We start from the raw sequence: 15348 nt of genomic DNA, 5'->3' as shown, positions 1-15348 counted from the left end.
CCGAACCGCCTCCCAGAGGGGTACGCGGTGGGTCTCGGCTTTTAAGCCGGTTTCCTGAGGAAGGAGCAGGCAGATGGGATGGGATGGGATGGGATGGGATGGGATGGGATGGGATGGGATGGGATGGGATGGGATGGGATGGGGTGGGGGTGGGATGGGATGGGATGGGATGGGATGGGATGGGATGGGATGGGATGGGATGGGATGGGATGGGGTGGGGGTGGGATGGGAGAGGAGCCCCACGCAGGCGGTGGCGGCGGTGGGCGGGGCCGGGCACTGGTGGGCGGGGCCGGACGGGGATGGACATCTGAGTCCCCCGGGACGGGCGCGGCCGAGTGCAGTCGGGTGGAGACGAGCGGAGCCGAACACAATCGGGTCACGCCGAACAGATGAACGCACGCAGGTCCAGCCCAGGCGACTAGACCCGAACCGAGCCGAACGCAGCCGGGCCGAGCCGATTGGACCCGAACCGAGCCGGGCGTAGCCGATTGGGCCCGAGCAGAGCCGAGGTGAGGAGCCGTGTGAGGGAAGACGCGCCCGCTGCCCCCTGGGAGCAGCGATGGCTCCGCAGCCGCTTCGCTCCCTCCTCTCCTCCCTCCCTCCCGGGACCGGGCCGGGGGCTGAGCCGCAGCCGTGCGACTTCTCTGCTTCTCGCCCCGTCAGAGCCCCGGGACCGCCCGCGCTGCCGCATGGCCGGGAAGAAGCTGATCGTGGTGTTCGGGGCTACCGGTGAGTGCCCGGGGGCCGGCGAGAAGGGCGAGGGGCGGAGGCGTCGGTGATGCCCGAGCGCCCGGGAGGGTGAGGAGTGCGGGGAGCGAGCGGCGGGGCTCGGTCCTTGTGGCAGTCGAGGGCTCCGTCCCGCGGCCCCAGCGCAGCCCGGAGTCCCGGGGACGCGGGGCCCTGACCGGCTGCTGCTGCTGCTGCAGGGGCCCAGGGGGGCGGCGTGGCCCGGGCGCTGCTGGACGACGGCACCTTCAAGGTGCGCGCGGTGACGCGGAGCCCCAGGAAGAAGGAGGCAGAGGAGCTGAGGCGGAGGGGAGCCGAAGTGGTGAAGGCAGATCAGGACGATGAGGCATCGCTGGAGCAGGCCTTGGCGGATGCCTACGGAGCCTTTATTGTCACTAACTTCTGGGAGCACTGCAGCAAGGAGAAGGAAATCGAGCAGGTACCTGTCCTGACATTAACTGGGACCACGGGCAGAATGATCTGGCAGGGTGGATCAGGAGTAGCATCAAAGTGGGGACAGCTCTTGGAGCGGCCATGGCAGCCCTGATGGTTTGAGTGGCCAGTCCAGAAAACCCCAAGGCCTCACAAACACCAGGTCCCAGTTCTTGCAAAGCCAGGACTTGTTCCCTGTTCCCTTGCAGTTGCATGGCATCAGGGTCTGGTGCCTTCAGGGAGTTGTTAAATTTGTTATGGAGAGCACTTCCCAGCAGTTGCAGTAGCAGGAGTGGGAACACTTGGCTCCTCAGAGCCTTCCCAGGGCAGAGCCAAGACTGTCACTGCCTGCAGACCTGTAGCTCTCTGTCCTTGCAGGTTTGTGGCCAAAATCCTGCAGTATCAGATATCCCAAGGGTGGTGCTCACCCCAGGACAGATTCTGCAAGATGGCAGAGTTCCCACACCTGGATGGCAACAAACAAAAGATAGGATAGGTTAGGGCAGGTATGTTTGCCAGGCAGATTCTTTATGCTGCTGTTTGCATGTTTGGTGGAGCAGTGAGCTCCAAAGCTGGAGAGTGTGTGGTCTTTCTGAAGTAGGGTGGGGTAAGGAGAGGATTTGGCTCCACCTGGACAAGTCACTGTGCTCAGCCCTGGTCCCAGCTGAGGGCTGGTGGGAGTTGGATCCTCCCCAAAGGGAAGAGGGGGTGTGGGGAGGATGGGGATGTCCCATTCCCCTCTTCATGGCCGGTTCCTCCCTTCGCCCAGGGACGGCGTCTCGCTGACCTGTCCAAGCGCCAGGGTCTACACCACGTCGTGTTCAGCGGCCTGGAGAACGTGCACCAGCTGACGGGGGGCCGGCTGGAGGTGCTGCACTTTGATGGCAAAGGCGTGGTGGAGGAGTACTTCCAGAAAATTGGGGTTCCCACCACCATCGTCCGGCTGCCCTTCTACTTCGAGAACTTCCTCTCCATCTTCAAGCCGCAGAAGGCCCCGCAGGGAGACACCTTTGTCCTGGGTAAGCAGGAGCTCTTGCTCTGTGGGTCGCTGTCCTGTGACTGTCCTCATCTGCTCCCACTGTGCAGAAGCTGAGGGGTGGAGGGATTGCCAGGGCTGTGGGCTGGTCGGGTGAAGAGACCTCTACCAGCTGAATTATATATATACACCAGCTGGTCTTCAGACCTGTTCAGTGGCCTGCAAGAAATCAGCAAGATCCTGGACCTGTCTGTGGTGCTGAGGGCTGTTCTGCAGATCCCCAAGTGCCTCTGGACACCCCAAATGCCTGCATTTGGGATGGTGGAGGTGGTGGGGCTGCAGATCAGGTGAGTCACGGTGCTGCTCTGGTGTCACAGGCTCTTAGCTCAGCCCTGCTCTCCTGCCTTGCCATGCTCTCATCCCTCCCTCACCTCATGTTCAGAGGCTGGGTGCTGAACCTGTACCTGTACACTGTACCTCCTCAGAGCTGGGCTGCACTTCAGCTGGGATCAATCTCTCCATACAGAGCTGCCCATGGGGGACACCCCAATGGATGGGATGGCTGTGGAGGACCTTGGGCCTGTTGTGCTTTGCCTGCTGAAGTCCCCAGGGGAGTACATCGGCCAAGTGATAGGACTCAGCACGGGCAAGCTCACCGAGGCACAGTACGCTGCCATCCTCTCCCAGCAGACGGGCAAGACTGTGACAGCCAGCAAGGTAGGAGGGTCCCTTGGTGTAGGTGATGTTCCTGAGGGACTCGTAGCTCATTTTGGTACAGCCCAGCACTGGTGTCCAGGGTTAGTCCTGCTGCCCCTGGGTGTGGCACAGCTTGGCACCAAAACTGCCCTGTTGGCATTGCCACCAAGCTCATGCTCGTGGAGCACACAGATGTGCCCGGGCAGGTCTGTGCCTGGCTCCAAGGGATAACTGAGCTGGGAGGTATCCCCAGGAGCCAGGGATGGGCACCTACACAACAGATCTCTGCTGGGTGCCCTTCCCTTCAGCAGGGCTTCCCTCAGGGCTTTGCTGTGTCACCCTTACAAGAGACTTGGCCTCTGTGCTGTGCCACCGTTAACAACACCCCTGGCCACTCCCTGCCCCTTTGTGGCTTATCTTTATTTGCATTTCAGTTGTGCCTCAGGCAGTCAGTACAATGGATGAGGGGTATGGCTGTTCCCTGTTTTGAGAACAAAGTGCATTTCATTAGAAACAAAGCCCCGCTGATGCTCTCTGCAGGTTCTGCTCTCCCAGAAGCACAGTGATCCAAACACCCTTGTGATTCAGGCAGGGAAGGAAGGTTTTGGGGTGCCAGGTGGCAACCTGGATTATCTCCTGGACCACCCAGTTTCTAGAAACCCTCAGCCATAGCTCTGGTGTGAGGAAGGGCTCTCTCATAGCTGCTCCAGGCCCTGGCCAGCTGTGTGCCAGAGCTGGGTGCTGGCCCTAGGTTGGCTGGGCTGGTCCTGCCAGGCAGGGCCGCATCCTTTGCCCAGCCCCAGCAGCAGTGCCTTGCAGAGCCCTCCTCACCAGTGGTGATGCTGTAACAGGCTGCTCTAACAGAGCCCTCACCACATCACCTCACAGGCTCAGGGGGAGCCCCAGCAGCCTCTGATCAGTTTTTTTCCCCAATTCTCTTGGCAGATCTCCCCTGAGGAGTACGAGAAGCAGGACTTCCCCGGGGCCAAGGAGATGGCTGCCATGTTCCGTTTCTATGCCCTAAAGCCAGACCGCAACGTGGCCCTGACCATGAAGCTCAACCCCAAGGCCCGCACCTTCCAGCAGTGGGTGGGGGACAACAAGGATTCCTTCTGAGCCTCCCCTCCCTCCTCTTCCTCCCTGGTTTCTGCAGCAGGTAGAGGGACCTGGCCGAGGAGGTGAGGTGCCCTGAGCCCTGCTGCCTTCCCAGTAGTGCCCCAGGGAGAGGCTGATCCTGCCCAAGTTGGGGAGAGCTTGGCCCACAAGCTGGTCCATGTGTGTGCTTCTGCACTGTGGTTGAGACTGTTTAGGCAGCTGGAACAAGAGGAAGGGCTGTACAGCACAGGCAGAGGGGTGGCAGAAGCGCTACCTTTGCACTCTGTCCTCAGGGAGGCGTTACTTTAGTCATTCTGGGTGTTTTAGGGTGGTGGGGCTTGTTTTCCCAGGATCACCGCTTTTCCCAGGCAGCTCTGAGCATAGGGCACCATGTGGGGGGCTGGAGGTGTGTACCCCTGGGCCCCAAAGGCAGTGCCTTCATGGCAGGTATCCATGGCCAGGGCTGCTGCAGGCTCCTGAGCAAACTGAAGACAGAGATTCTCCATGGATGTCGTTTGGGCACCGCAGGTGAGCCACTGGAGAGATGGAGGCTTACTGTCACCCCAGCAAACAGGGACTGCAGTGACTTCTGTGAGTGAGTGTAACACAAAAGCTGAGCTTGATTCCTCAAGTCATACAGCTCTGGCCATCATCCTTGGGCTCCTAGAACTAATTTCAAACACTACAGGCTCCTGGAGCTAATTTCAGTCACTGTCCCTTATGAGTTGAGATAAAACTCAACTTTTTCAAGACTGTCCAAAGTTCAGTGGTAAAGCACCCTCCCCCCCCCATGCCTTAAGTACTGCTCAGATTGGGCAACTTTGTGTTTAAAGTCAATCCTAGCCCCCAGCAATGCCCGAGCCATTCAGCCCTGTGCCCCCCTTGTCCCAAAGACCTTCATTCCTGTTACCAGGAGAGGGAAAGGGGGTGACAGACCCGGTGGAAGAGTAGACAAGGCAGCAAGGCACAGCATGTGTTAAATATCTTTATGAAGTCCATCTTATTTACATGGGTACAGAATCACTTTACAGAAGTTTAATCAGGAGGCAACGCGTGCTTTATTTCAGCAAATTAAGAAGGGCAAGACTACAGCACGTCCCTGTTTAACTGGTGTTTAACTGATTAGTGTGGGCTGATGGTACCTGCACGGTATCACAAACACAGCAGGCTACAGTAACCATGGAATACTCACTGCAAGAGCTCAGCTGCATCTGGAAGGAGTGATCCACCTCACTTGCACTCTCACACATGTAAAACAACGATGCTTTGACCAATCCTTTATGCTATGGGTGTTGCACTAAGGTAATAAAAGATTTTTGTCCCCCAGCTGACAAAGGGCTCAGTGGTCGACTTGTACCAGTTCAGAAACAACAGCAGTTGTGTGGCAACTTTAGTTACTTGGGAGATAAACCTGAGGCAAAGTGCAGATTCCATCACTGCTCTGTGCAGGCAATCAGCAGGATAGAGAAAGCCCAGGGCTACGAGGGAGCCAGGCCAGCTGGGCTCAGACAGTGCCCAGCCACAGGGAGATTCCACTTGGAGCTGTGCAGGGCAGCAGGGCTGTCGTGAAGACAAGGTTAGACCTCCCTGACCCACCAAGTCTCCTGGGGAGTTCAGCAAGCACACCTGGCATTCCAAAGGGCACCTGAGTGAGCAGCTAGTGGGCTTGGGCTCCACACAGCAAACTGCTGCTCTGTGCTGCAATATTTATTTCACATTTCCTCTGGTTTGGATTCTAAATAATACTTCAACTTTTACCAAATAAGCTTGCAGCAGCAGTAGGGTTGTGGAGCAGCCTCCAGAGAGCCACACTTCTGCAAAGCTGGCGTTTTCCTTCACTGCCAGTTCCTGGGACAGTGGGTGGGGTTTGTATCATGATGAGTGTTGGTGCCTCGGTGGTCCATGGCCTCTCCAGCTGGGATTCTTGCTGTGCTGCTGACTGACATCCTGTGTTCTCCAGAGCCTGGCTGCAGAAAGATTCACCCCAACTGCACAGATGACCTGCTGCTGCTGGCTCCTAGTTCCCAGTAGAACGCTTTCCTGCAGTTGAAGTGAGGAAGGTTAAGATTTCCTGGCTGTATCAGCACACAGCCCGCTTTGGGAGCACCTCCCCTCCTGAGCTGCTGACACTCTGTCAGCCTTACAGCACAGCCAGGTTTGAAACCTACAAAGATGCAAAGCTGAGCCCCTGGAATCCAAGACTCTGTGTCTGCCGTCGATGATTCCAAGTGTTGGTGCTCCCTCACAACAGGTCAGCACCAACTGGAGGCACCTGAGTTACACTGCAGCGATGCATGGTGGGGTTTGCTGTGCTCTGTGACAAAGGCTGCCTCCTCCCTGGTGCTGTAAGCCCGTGGCAGTGGGGGAATCTGAGTGTGCCACCACCAGTGGCTCTGCAGCCCATGATTTGTGTGGCAGAAGCCAGTCCCAGTGGGACCAGCTCGTGGGAACATGCTCAGTGCTTGGAACTGGGCACAGCTACAGCAGCAGAGCTGCAGGGGAGGCCAGCCAGCTCCCCAAGGGTGAACCCAGCATCTGTGCTGCTGTTTGCTGCAGCAACAATGCAGTTTAATCCCTGGCTTGTTGCTCCAGGTCCCAGGGGACAGCTAGGGCTGTGCACACCCACGGCTGGAAGGCCTGAGGCTAAGTGAGAAGTAATGCTGTGCTGTTGTGCTTCCACCTCCCAAGAAGTGCTCAGTGTGGGGGAAAGACGACAGTGAAACACAAGAGGCCTCCTACCTCAGATGGGGTGTCAGGAGGTAAACATTTTCTTAAGTTTGGAAAGGAATCCCTCCTTGTTCTCCTCAGCCTCAGGCCTATGCCCGCCTGCGTCAGCGCTAGCCTTGGCCCTGCCACCTGGATACAAACAGCAAAGGGCCGCAGTCAGAGACATCTCCCACCAGGACCAGAGGGGTGTTTTAGACAGGGAATGGCCAAGAGAAGGCAGCTGGTTGTGCTGCACCCTCACATCCAGGGCTGCACATGGCAGCAAGCCACAGGACTGGATCCCTTTGCAGTGGAAGCACTGCAGAGCCTGGATCCCAGAAGCGGAACAGCTCAGGGACTGGGCTGTTCCCTTCCCCTCTCCCCAGCCCTCCAGGTGGTGAGGGAATTCTTGTGCTGCACAATTGAGTCAGGGACCCCACAGGCTTTGGAAACAGGTTACTTGGAATTGAGAGTCTGCCACTAAGAACAAGTGGTGAACTTGATCACAGCCAGCCAGGACTTTATAGGGTTAAAAAAGCTATACTGGTGGTCCCTGAAACAAGTTCTTCCTGTTCCAAGGTTGTGTCCTTGCAAAGCAGTGCAAAACCACACCAGGAGCCTGATTTGTGTCATTGCAAGCAATGCTCAGACTGTATCAAGCACAAAATTAACTCATGTAGAATGAAAAAGGCTACAAGTATTTCACACCAACTGTCCAGATAAGGAATGTTAAAACTGTCCTGTATGAACAGGTCCTGAGAACTCGTTTGTCCCTCCAGAAGTGGCTATAATGAGAACAAAGGAGACCTCTTTGCTAATCTGCTTTTTTCTACAGTAAAACCATCAATAACAAGATCCCAAACACCCCCTCAAGCTTTCTTTGTGCACAGAGAACGCGGAGTCTGGCGCTCCCCATCCACGCAGGGCTGGGTGCCGGGCTCGGCCTGATGCAATGGAATGAAATCCCGAGGCAGGACACGCCTCCCTCAGCACAGCCTGTCTCTACACTGCAACCTACTGGCGTTGTTTTAACCCACCTTGCTGCTTCATCATGGTAAAAACCAGCAGGTTTGCTTTTTAAAAAATTAGTTTGAAGAGTGTTTTTTTTTCTCTTTGGCACATAAATGCCTTTAAAAAGCTGGAATGGAAATTCAGTGCTCAGAGCTCTCTGCCCTTCCCCCAAGGCTGACTGTAATGTGGGAAAGACATAATTTCTGTGTTAGGAAAGCACTATAGAACAGACAATTGGGAAATATTTGGCAGATGCTGCCTTCTAATATCCTGCACTTAAGCCTGTATTCCTCACACTTTGGCATGTAGTAGAGCAGACCCGAGTTCCTGGGATCATTCAGCAGCTCCAAAAGGCTCTCACCTTTGCCTAGTCATAAATGCCCTGCTTGGTTTCAAACCAAAATCCAACAGGCTTGAAGTTCATTGTTCCAATTAAGCAAAGAAAAAACTGTTTTCCAGTAGCAAGAGACAAAGCTCCTTCCTTAACTATTTTACCATGTGTTGTGCCTTTAGCTGCTGCCTCTTCCAAGCACCTCACCCCTGAAACTTAAAACACAATTGCTGAATCTCAATTTTCCATCTGGAGCTGGAGAGCAGCTTCACAAAGCTCCCAGCTGCCTTCACTCCTCCCTCACACTGGACGCTGTCCACTGACCAGAGCTGACACTGGCTCTAGTGGACACTCCTACCCCAGGTTTCCCCACATGCAAAGAGCTCAGGCTGACAGCAGAAACCCCCATCAGCATTCCAGGAGAAACAGCCCTGCTGTGCTCAGAAGCACACTGGATTGGGATCAGACAGGCAATTGGCCTGAAGCACATTTGCTTTTCCTGCCTCTGCTACCAAGGCAAGTCCTGGCACAGGGGAAGCAGGGAGCAGGAGGCATTCATCAGCACAGCTTGTCTGCACCCTGCAGTACTCAGTGCCTGCTCTCTGTTCACACATGGATTTGCCCAGTAAGTACTGGAATACTGGGAAAAGGCTGCTTCCCTGCTTTGTGCTACAGCCTGTTAACATCACTCTAGAACGATTTCCATAGTAGCAGGCCGTGCTGCCACACAGCCTCACCGTGACCCTGGCTCACCTTGCTCCCCAGGAACACTCAGGATGCACTCTGCAGTGCCACAGCAGCTCCCCAGGGAAGGGGCAGGAGTTCCCCCCGCTCACCTGATGCTGTGTTGGTGACCCCGTTCACGGTGCCGTCCACATCGGCCTCATCCTCAGCGTAGCTCATCATTAAGGCTCGCTGGCGATCCGTCAGCCTCCTGTGGCACCAGGACACAGGGGTTAGGGATGGCCTGGGGACATCCCCCAGCAGCCCCCACGAGAGGCAGGGACTGGAATACAATGTGTAGGAATACACCTGGAATCCCGATGGTACTCTTGAAATAAGCCACCTATAAGGAATTATCTATAAAGAATTCTCAGTGGAAGAGGAGGGACAGAACCCACTGCATTTCACCTCATGGAATTTTCGCAACTTCTAAACAACATTTGTTGCAAAAAGTTTTTAAGATTTCACAGGAACTTGTTTTAGCTCTACTTACTGAGGAACTTTTATCTTTATGTGGATGTAGTGGTCTCCGTAGCCGTAGCTGTTGACCTTGGGAATGCCTTTCCCACTCATTCGAATTCTCTGGTCTGGCTGAATACCAGGGGGTATCTATAAACACATGGGTGTCACATTTATTACTCAAACATTTATATAATAACTACACATCTATAAAAATTATCCTCTTCTCCAACAAGCTTCAAAGTGGGATGGGAGACCGCTGGTATGCTCATCCCAAAAGCTAAGCCAGTAATGATGGAAAAGCTTTTGAAGGAATAAGTAAGCCTGTAGCTAAGACACAGCCTGTAGCCCTCAGATGGGATTTGTCCAGCAATCCCTTTCTTTCCCTGTCCCTACACAGCAACAGGAAAGGAGCTGTAACCAGGCAGATCACAAACTACCCAAGGCTCAATCCTGAAGGAGTCTGAAATACAATACTGGCAGACTTAGGTTTTCCCCACCTTTGCAGCAAAGGAGAAGCCTCTGCTGTGCCCCACTGATTCCTGCCCAGCATACTGGTACTCACCGTGATGTTGATTGTCTCATACAAGCCTTGACACCGGGCTGTGCCTCCCAGCACAGCCTGAGCTACTGAAATCAGGAGATCTGAGTGGATGTCAGCTCCGTTTCGTCGGAACACAGAGCTCTTCTGAACCTGCAAGGCAGGCAAGTTCCAAAGAGCAGTAAGCACACTGTGTTCTCCTGGTAAACTGCTCCCAAGGGTCTCAGGAAAAAGCTATACCATCCCCAAAGTGCATGGCTAAGAACTGTGAGTTAATATTTGGTCTTCTAGTAAAACACAGATCTTGACATAATCTAATTAGCCTAAGGATTGGAAAGATCCCTGCTTCCTACCTCAGGAACTCCCTCCCCTAATCCTGCTGTTAGTTTATCTGTGTCACTGTGGTTCTGCAGAGACAGACACTGCCTTGTCCAGCACCCTGAACAGGGGAAAGCCAGAAGTGAGGAGGAAATGAAGCACCTTTGCAGTGGCCTCAAAAGCTGGAAGAGAATTAAACCCTCCTGCACCACAAAAGAGGTGCTGAAAATAATTTTCTCCTCAAGACAGATGTGTGTGGCAGGATTCTGAGAGGAGAAGAGGCCCAGCTACAGCCCAGGTGGCAAAGCAGCCCCAAAGGTGGATCTGCAGAAGGGCACTTCACCAGGCAACTCCCACAGCTCTCCTCAGCACTGCCACCCCTGCCAGCAGACAGCTCCCTCACATTTCCAAGTCAAAAACTCGAGGCATGAAGAACCTACTCTGCATTTTGACTCACACTACCCTAAGGGCCTGGTCCTGGAACAAGCAGCAATTCTTCATTAACAGATTCAAAGTTACCCCCTTTGCTACAATGCAGATCTCCTGCTGTCTCAGAAAGTTCACAGGGATCTTATTACCTCAGCTGTTCCAAAGGATCACTGGCTCTTCCTCCTCTGCCCATTCTGCAGTCCTTTCCCAGGCAGTTGGGAAGGGAGCAACCAACTTAAATAATAAACCAGTGCAGGATACATACCCTGAACGTAATGAAAATTTCTTTCTTCCCCACAGGCATCCGAACTGTCTGCCCGTCTTCAACACCTGCAATCAGAACAGGAGGGAATGCGACCTTGGGTTATAACCCATGTGTGACATGGATAGCTACAACTCTTGCCAATCCCAAAAGCTGGCCACCACAGCCCAAAGGATGAGGGATCAGCACATGTTTATACCTCTGAGGTGATCCCTATGCCCCAAACAGGATTGTTACTTCAGTATCTACAGAACTCTTTACAGAAATGCATTGGATTAAGGAACACAGCAGCCTCCAAAAGCTGCAGGAAAATTACAGGCTGCTCACCCAGGGTGGTCTCAAAGAAGCAAGTCTTAGTCCCATCACTGAATTCTCCTCTCTGGTGAGGAAGGCCATCAGCACACCCCTCTGAGCCGAGCCAAGGCTTTCAGGATTCCCACCCTCTCCCCAGGCTTCATCAAGGACAAACGAAAGACCCATGGCAACAAAACCTTTGGAGATTCACTCTTCAAAACCTGCTTAGGAGGACCCAGGCAAGAACCAAAGCTCAGGAAAGGCAAAGCAAACATTTATATCCATGGCGAGAAGGTCCATCTCATCACTAGCCCGTTCCATTGCCAAGCTCTCAACCTGCTTTGGTTTAAAGACCATTTCTCTGCAGCAAAACGTTTTACACTGCTCCCCCATTTGTACCTGGCAGTGGCAGTAAATAACTACAGTTCTTTAAGAGAGAGCAGCAGACAAGTACAACACTGACCAGCTGGCACAGGAACCATCACTGTCTTCTTCTGCTTGGTCTGCCCCGTGCCCCGGCACACGACACAGGGCGTGGTGATGATGGAGCCGCGGCCGCCGCAGCGCCGGCACGTGGAGCGCATCACGAACGGGCCTGTGTTGATCGTCTCCTGGGGAGGAACAAACACACATTGGGCAAATAATGAGCACTGAGATGGGACTTTTCACACAGCACGTTTGAGCTCTAATCACACACACTCCCTGTCAAGACAGAGACATCCCTCAGCAAGGGCTGGAGCAGAAAGCTGGCTCTGAAATCCAATCACCATCGCATTGCGATTTTCACTGAACACCACCACTACTGCAAATGTCACGTGGTGAGGGGAAGGAAAACACACCACCCTCCACATCTAGGCTTTAATGTACAAGGAGGAACAAAGCTCCTTACAGTCCTACACACGTCTGTGTTCTGATGAACCCAAGGACAATCCACTTACATGAATTACTGCCAGTGTCCAGGAAAACCTTATGGTGACTAAGCTCTGGACTGAACCGTGAGAGCCGCCCACCACACTGAAGCACACAAGCAATCAGATGCATGGAAACCCAAAGCCTGCAGCTCTAACATTACCTGCACCTTCTTATTTTATGATTACCCTTGGGTTTTCACCACCTTCTTTGACCCCCAAAGTCAAAAGATACCCAAGGAATTGGGTATCTTTATTGCCCAAGGAATTTCAGAGCTGTTACGTGATATTCATATGGTCTGTGTGATGTGCAGTAGCAGAGGATCCAGCCTGAAGGCTCTTGTTTTCAGCTGGGCACAGCACTTTTTACACAAAGAAAATCTTCCTAGTGCCTATTAGCATCAAGCTGACATTAACTCGGCTTTACCCGAGATAAGCTGATGAGTGTGGTGAGAATTTTTCACCATGAAATGAAGTGACTCTCCCCAAGAAGGGAAAGCACAGCAGAACTGGTGTCCTGCTCAGCACTTACCATGCCTGTGCCATTGCAGTAGTGACAGCGCTGAGCTTTGGTGCCAGGTTCATGTCCTTTGCCATTGCAGCGCTCACAGGAGTCCTGGATGTTCACCACGATCTCCTTGTTAACACCTTTTGCAGCTTGGGTGAATGTCAGTTCCATGATATACTGCACAGGAAACACAGATATAGATCCATGACTGAGGTGTGACAGGCTCTTAAGGAGACAGAGAAGAGTTTAGGCTAAATACCAAACAATGCTTAAAATAGAAGTCATTAGTAAAGATGATTGATCAAAAGAGCAAATTCTTATAAGGTAATTTTTAGTAAACCAGGAGTACCAAACACCAAACACTTCTGAAGACAACACATGAACTGTCAACACTTAAAGGAGCATTTAGCTGCAGCACAAAGAACAAGACAGACTTCGTTTTATTATGGGCCTCACTGCAATGTGAAGCTAATTAAGTTGCAAAATTAAGCCAATTAAGCAGCCAAATGTATTGCTGGAAGGCCTGGTTTATAGTTACAAGGTATTTTGTGGGTTTTAGCATTACAGATCAAAGCAGGCATATGTAAATCAACCTGCAGCAGAAAAGATGCCTCTACAGTGATGGAACTGCTCGGCAGCACTGAGCGGTGTCAGTAAACACCAGAGAAGTAGCTCAAGCCCAGAAAATATATCCTGTCTGGAGGTGTGGGGTGTGTTTCTGCACAGCTTAGCACAGCTATGAGACTCTCCCCCCATGCCATGGGACACTCACACACTGACATTCCCAGAAATAACTCCTTGCGGAAGCTCTCGCTCCCAGAGCGCTCTGTGACAGAAGCTGGGGAGAGACACTGGTTTGAGTTTCCCATTGCATTCCTAAATAAAGGCACCTCCTACCTCCTGTGGCTGGTCAAAGACACTCTGAAAATCGCCAAAAGAGGATCCCGAGAACTCCCCAAAGATCTTCCTGAAGAGCTCCTCGGGATCGATGGAGGGGCCACTGCTCCAGTACTGCCGCCCCGCGCCAGCGCCAGCCCCCGCCGCGCCGGCCTCAAAGCTCGCCGTCCCGTAGGCATCGTACTGCTTCCTCTTCACCTCGTCACTCAGCACCTGGGGGCAAGGAATGGGGCCATGAGGGGATTGTAGGATCCAGGAGAATCCCTGGCTCTGGTCTCAGACCTTCCTGCCATCAAGAGGGCTCACCCAGCTCTTAAAGCACGGGAGTTCGGGACAAGCTGCTGCTTCCATGGTGTCTCTTGGCTCACCAGCAGAAAAATGACGAGATCTTACTAATTTATAAAAAGCAGGAATAACTTGTATTAAGCAGCTGATTATTATTATATCAGCTGAAGAGTGCTGCAATGAAAAAGCAGGGCTGGGGGAGCACAGTGAAAGTCCCTCTGTCTCAAACACCTGCTGACAGGTTTTTTATTTGATTATTTAAACTGACAATAATTCTATGGAAGTGACATCCATGCCAGTCGCTACTAAGGAAGGACAAAACTGAAAGAGCCCGAAGCAGCTAAATCAGATACTTGGACCAAGTAATTTCTTGGGACAGACACGCTCCAAACTGAAGTGCATCAAAAACCAGCCATGTTTTTACAGGAAATGTTTCCCCTCATCTACCTTCCAATCTTTTCTCCTTCTCACCACAATAAAATCCTGCTATTACCTCGTAGGCTTCTGCCAGCTGAGAGAACTTCTCCTTCGCTTTGGGGTCGTCCTTGTTTGTGTCAGGGTGGTATTTCTTTGCCAACTAAAAACAAAAACCAACTATTAGGGACAGGCAGGAGCTATTATTTTAGCATAACTCACATGCCAGGAAAAACACATCAGGCAGAGCCTGGCATTCACTAAATGCATTCCCGGCAACTAAAACCTTTCATTTTCCTTTATCAACCCAAAACAAGGAACTACAGGAACTGCTCCTGATCTTCGCAGCAATCCCAGATCCTTCTGGAAGGAGACACGCGATGACAGCACAGGCAAACCACGCTTTGGAAGAAATCCCCAAGGCCATGTGCTGAGCTCTCCCACTGCCACCTCCCCTTGTCTCCAGCGGCTCCAAACACGTGGATCTCAAGGACGGATTTGTTCCGTACCACACCGAAGGAGCAGTGGGCAGCCCCGGCTCCTCTCCCTGCCCACGGGGCCCTGTGCCCGGCCAGTCCGGACGCACCTGGTAATAGGCCTTCTTGATCTCCTTCTGCGTGGCGGTGCGGGGCACCCCCAGCACCTGGTAATAGTCCTCCTTGGCGCGGGCCGCGCTGCTGTGGAAGGCGGCGGCGGCAGCGGCAGCAGCGCGTTTCGTCCCTGCAGGAGAGGAGGGAGAGGGACCGCCGTGAGGGCCGGGCCGGCGGGGCGCGGGTCTTTTCCCCCGCCCGTGTCCCTTCCTCCACACGGCCCGGCCCGCCCGGCCCCGGCGCGCTCACCCGCGGCGCAGAGCCCGGCACGGAGCAGCAGGAGGCGGCGCGGGGCGCGGGCGGGCGGGGCGCGGAGCCCGCGGAGGAGCAGCAGCAGCGGCGGCCGCGCGTTCCCCGCACCGCGCCCCGCGGCCGCCCCGACCCAGCGCGACGCGCTCCCGGCCGCCATCTTGGCCCGCGCGCGGCGCTGCGCCTGCGCACCCCGCGGCGGGGACGGGCCGCGCATGCGCACAGCGCCGCGGCGGCGGCTGCGCCACGGTCACGCATGCGCGGGGCTGGGCTGGGCCGGTGGGGACGGGGCGCGGGGGGCGCGGAGCCATGGCGGGTCCCGGGGGGCGCGGGCAGGGAACGCGCGGGGACATGGCTGGGGACAGCCGGGCACGGCCCCCTGTGAGACCCCCGTGCAGCGGGGCTGGGAACCCTGCCCTCTGCTTTGTCTTCGCGGTCTGCGCCCTTCCAGGGCTGCTCTTCTTCTCCCCTAGCAGGTGAAATATCTGATAGAAGTGG

At 54.2% G+C, this 15348-nt stretch overlaps 2 protein-coding genes across 2 annotated transcripts; one reads left to right on the top strand and one right to left on the bottom strand.

Annotated features, from left to right (window-relative positions):
- The first annotated feature begins 296 nt into the window (after nt 1-296).
- Nucleotides 297-5256, top strand: NMRAL1 (NmrA like redox sensor 1). The gene is made up of 6 exons (XM_039560451.1): nt 297-509; nt 664-729; nt 927-1165; nt 1928-2177; nt 2661-2851; nt 3776-5256. Exons 2-6 carry the CDS (start codon nt 690-692, stop codon nt 3944-3946), a joined length of 891 nt encoding a protein of 296 aa, XP_039416385.1. The 5' UTR covers nt 297-509; nt 664-689; the 3' UTR covers nt 3947-5256.
- DNAJA3 (DnaJ heat shock protein family (Hsp40) member A3) lies at nt 4898-15067 on the bottom strand. The gene is made up of 12 exons (XM_039560541.1): nt 14851-15067; nt 14598-14731; nt 14091-14174; nt 13313-13525; nt 12440-12592; nt 11463-11610; nt 10709-10773; nt 9721-9849; nt 9190-9305; nt 8810-8907; nt 6665-6781; nt 4898-5965 (listed from the first exon to the last, which is right to left on the bottom strand). The coding sequence occupies exons 1-11, from the start codon at nt 15065-15067 to the stop codon at nt 6678-6680; spliced, it is 1461 nt and encodes a 486-aa protein (XP_039416475.1). The 3' UTR covers nt 4898-5965; nt 6665-6677.
- Between the last annotated feature and the right edge of the window lie 281 nt (nt 15068-15348).

The sequence above is a fragment of the Corvus cornix genome, chromosome 14 (assembly GCF_000738735.6).
Source record: "Corvus cornix cornix isolate S_Up_H32 chromosome 14, ASM73873v5, whole genome shotgun sequence".
NCBI classification, from domain to species: domain Eukaryota; kingdom Metazoa; phylum Chordata; class Aves; order Passeriformes; family Corvidae; genus Corvus; species Corvus cornix.
This window is presented reverse-complemented; position numbering and strand designations above follow the sequence as displayed.

Coding starts and splice junctions, on each gene's coding strand:
- NMRAL1 (XM_039560451.1), top strand. CDS start 690: ATGGCCGGGAAGAAGCTGATCGTGGTGTTCGGGGCTACCG. Junction 2,178..2,660: donor GGGAGACACCTTTGTCCTGG/GTAAGCAGGAGC, acceptor CTCTCCATACAG/AGCTGCCCATGGGGGACACC. Junction 2,852..3,775: donor AGACTGTGACAGCCAGCAAG/GTAGGAGGGTCC, acceptor TTCTCTTGGCAG/ATCTCCCCTGAGGAGTACGA.
- DNAJA3 (XM_039560541.1), bottom strand. CDS start 15,067: ATGCGCGGCCCGTCCCCGCCGCGGGGTGCGCAGGCGCAGCGCCGCGCG. Junction 14,175..14,597: donor TCAAGAAGGCCTATTACCAG/GTGCGTCCGGAC, acceptor TTTTGTTTTTAG/TTGGCAAAGAAATACCACCC. Junction 12,593..13,312: donor TCTTTGACCAGCCACAGGAG/GTAGGAGGTGCC, acceptor TTTCCTGTGCAG/TATATCATGGAACTGACATT.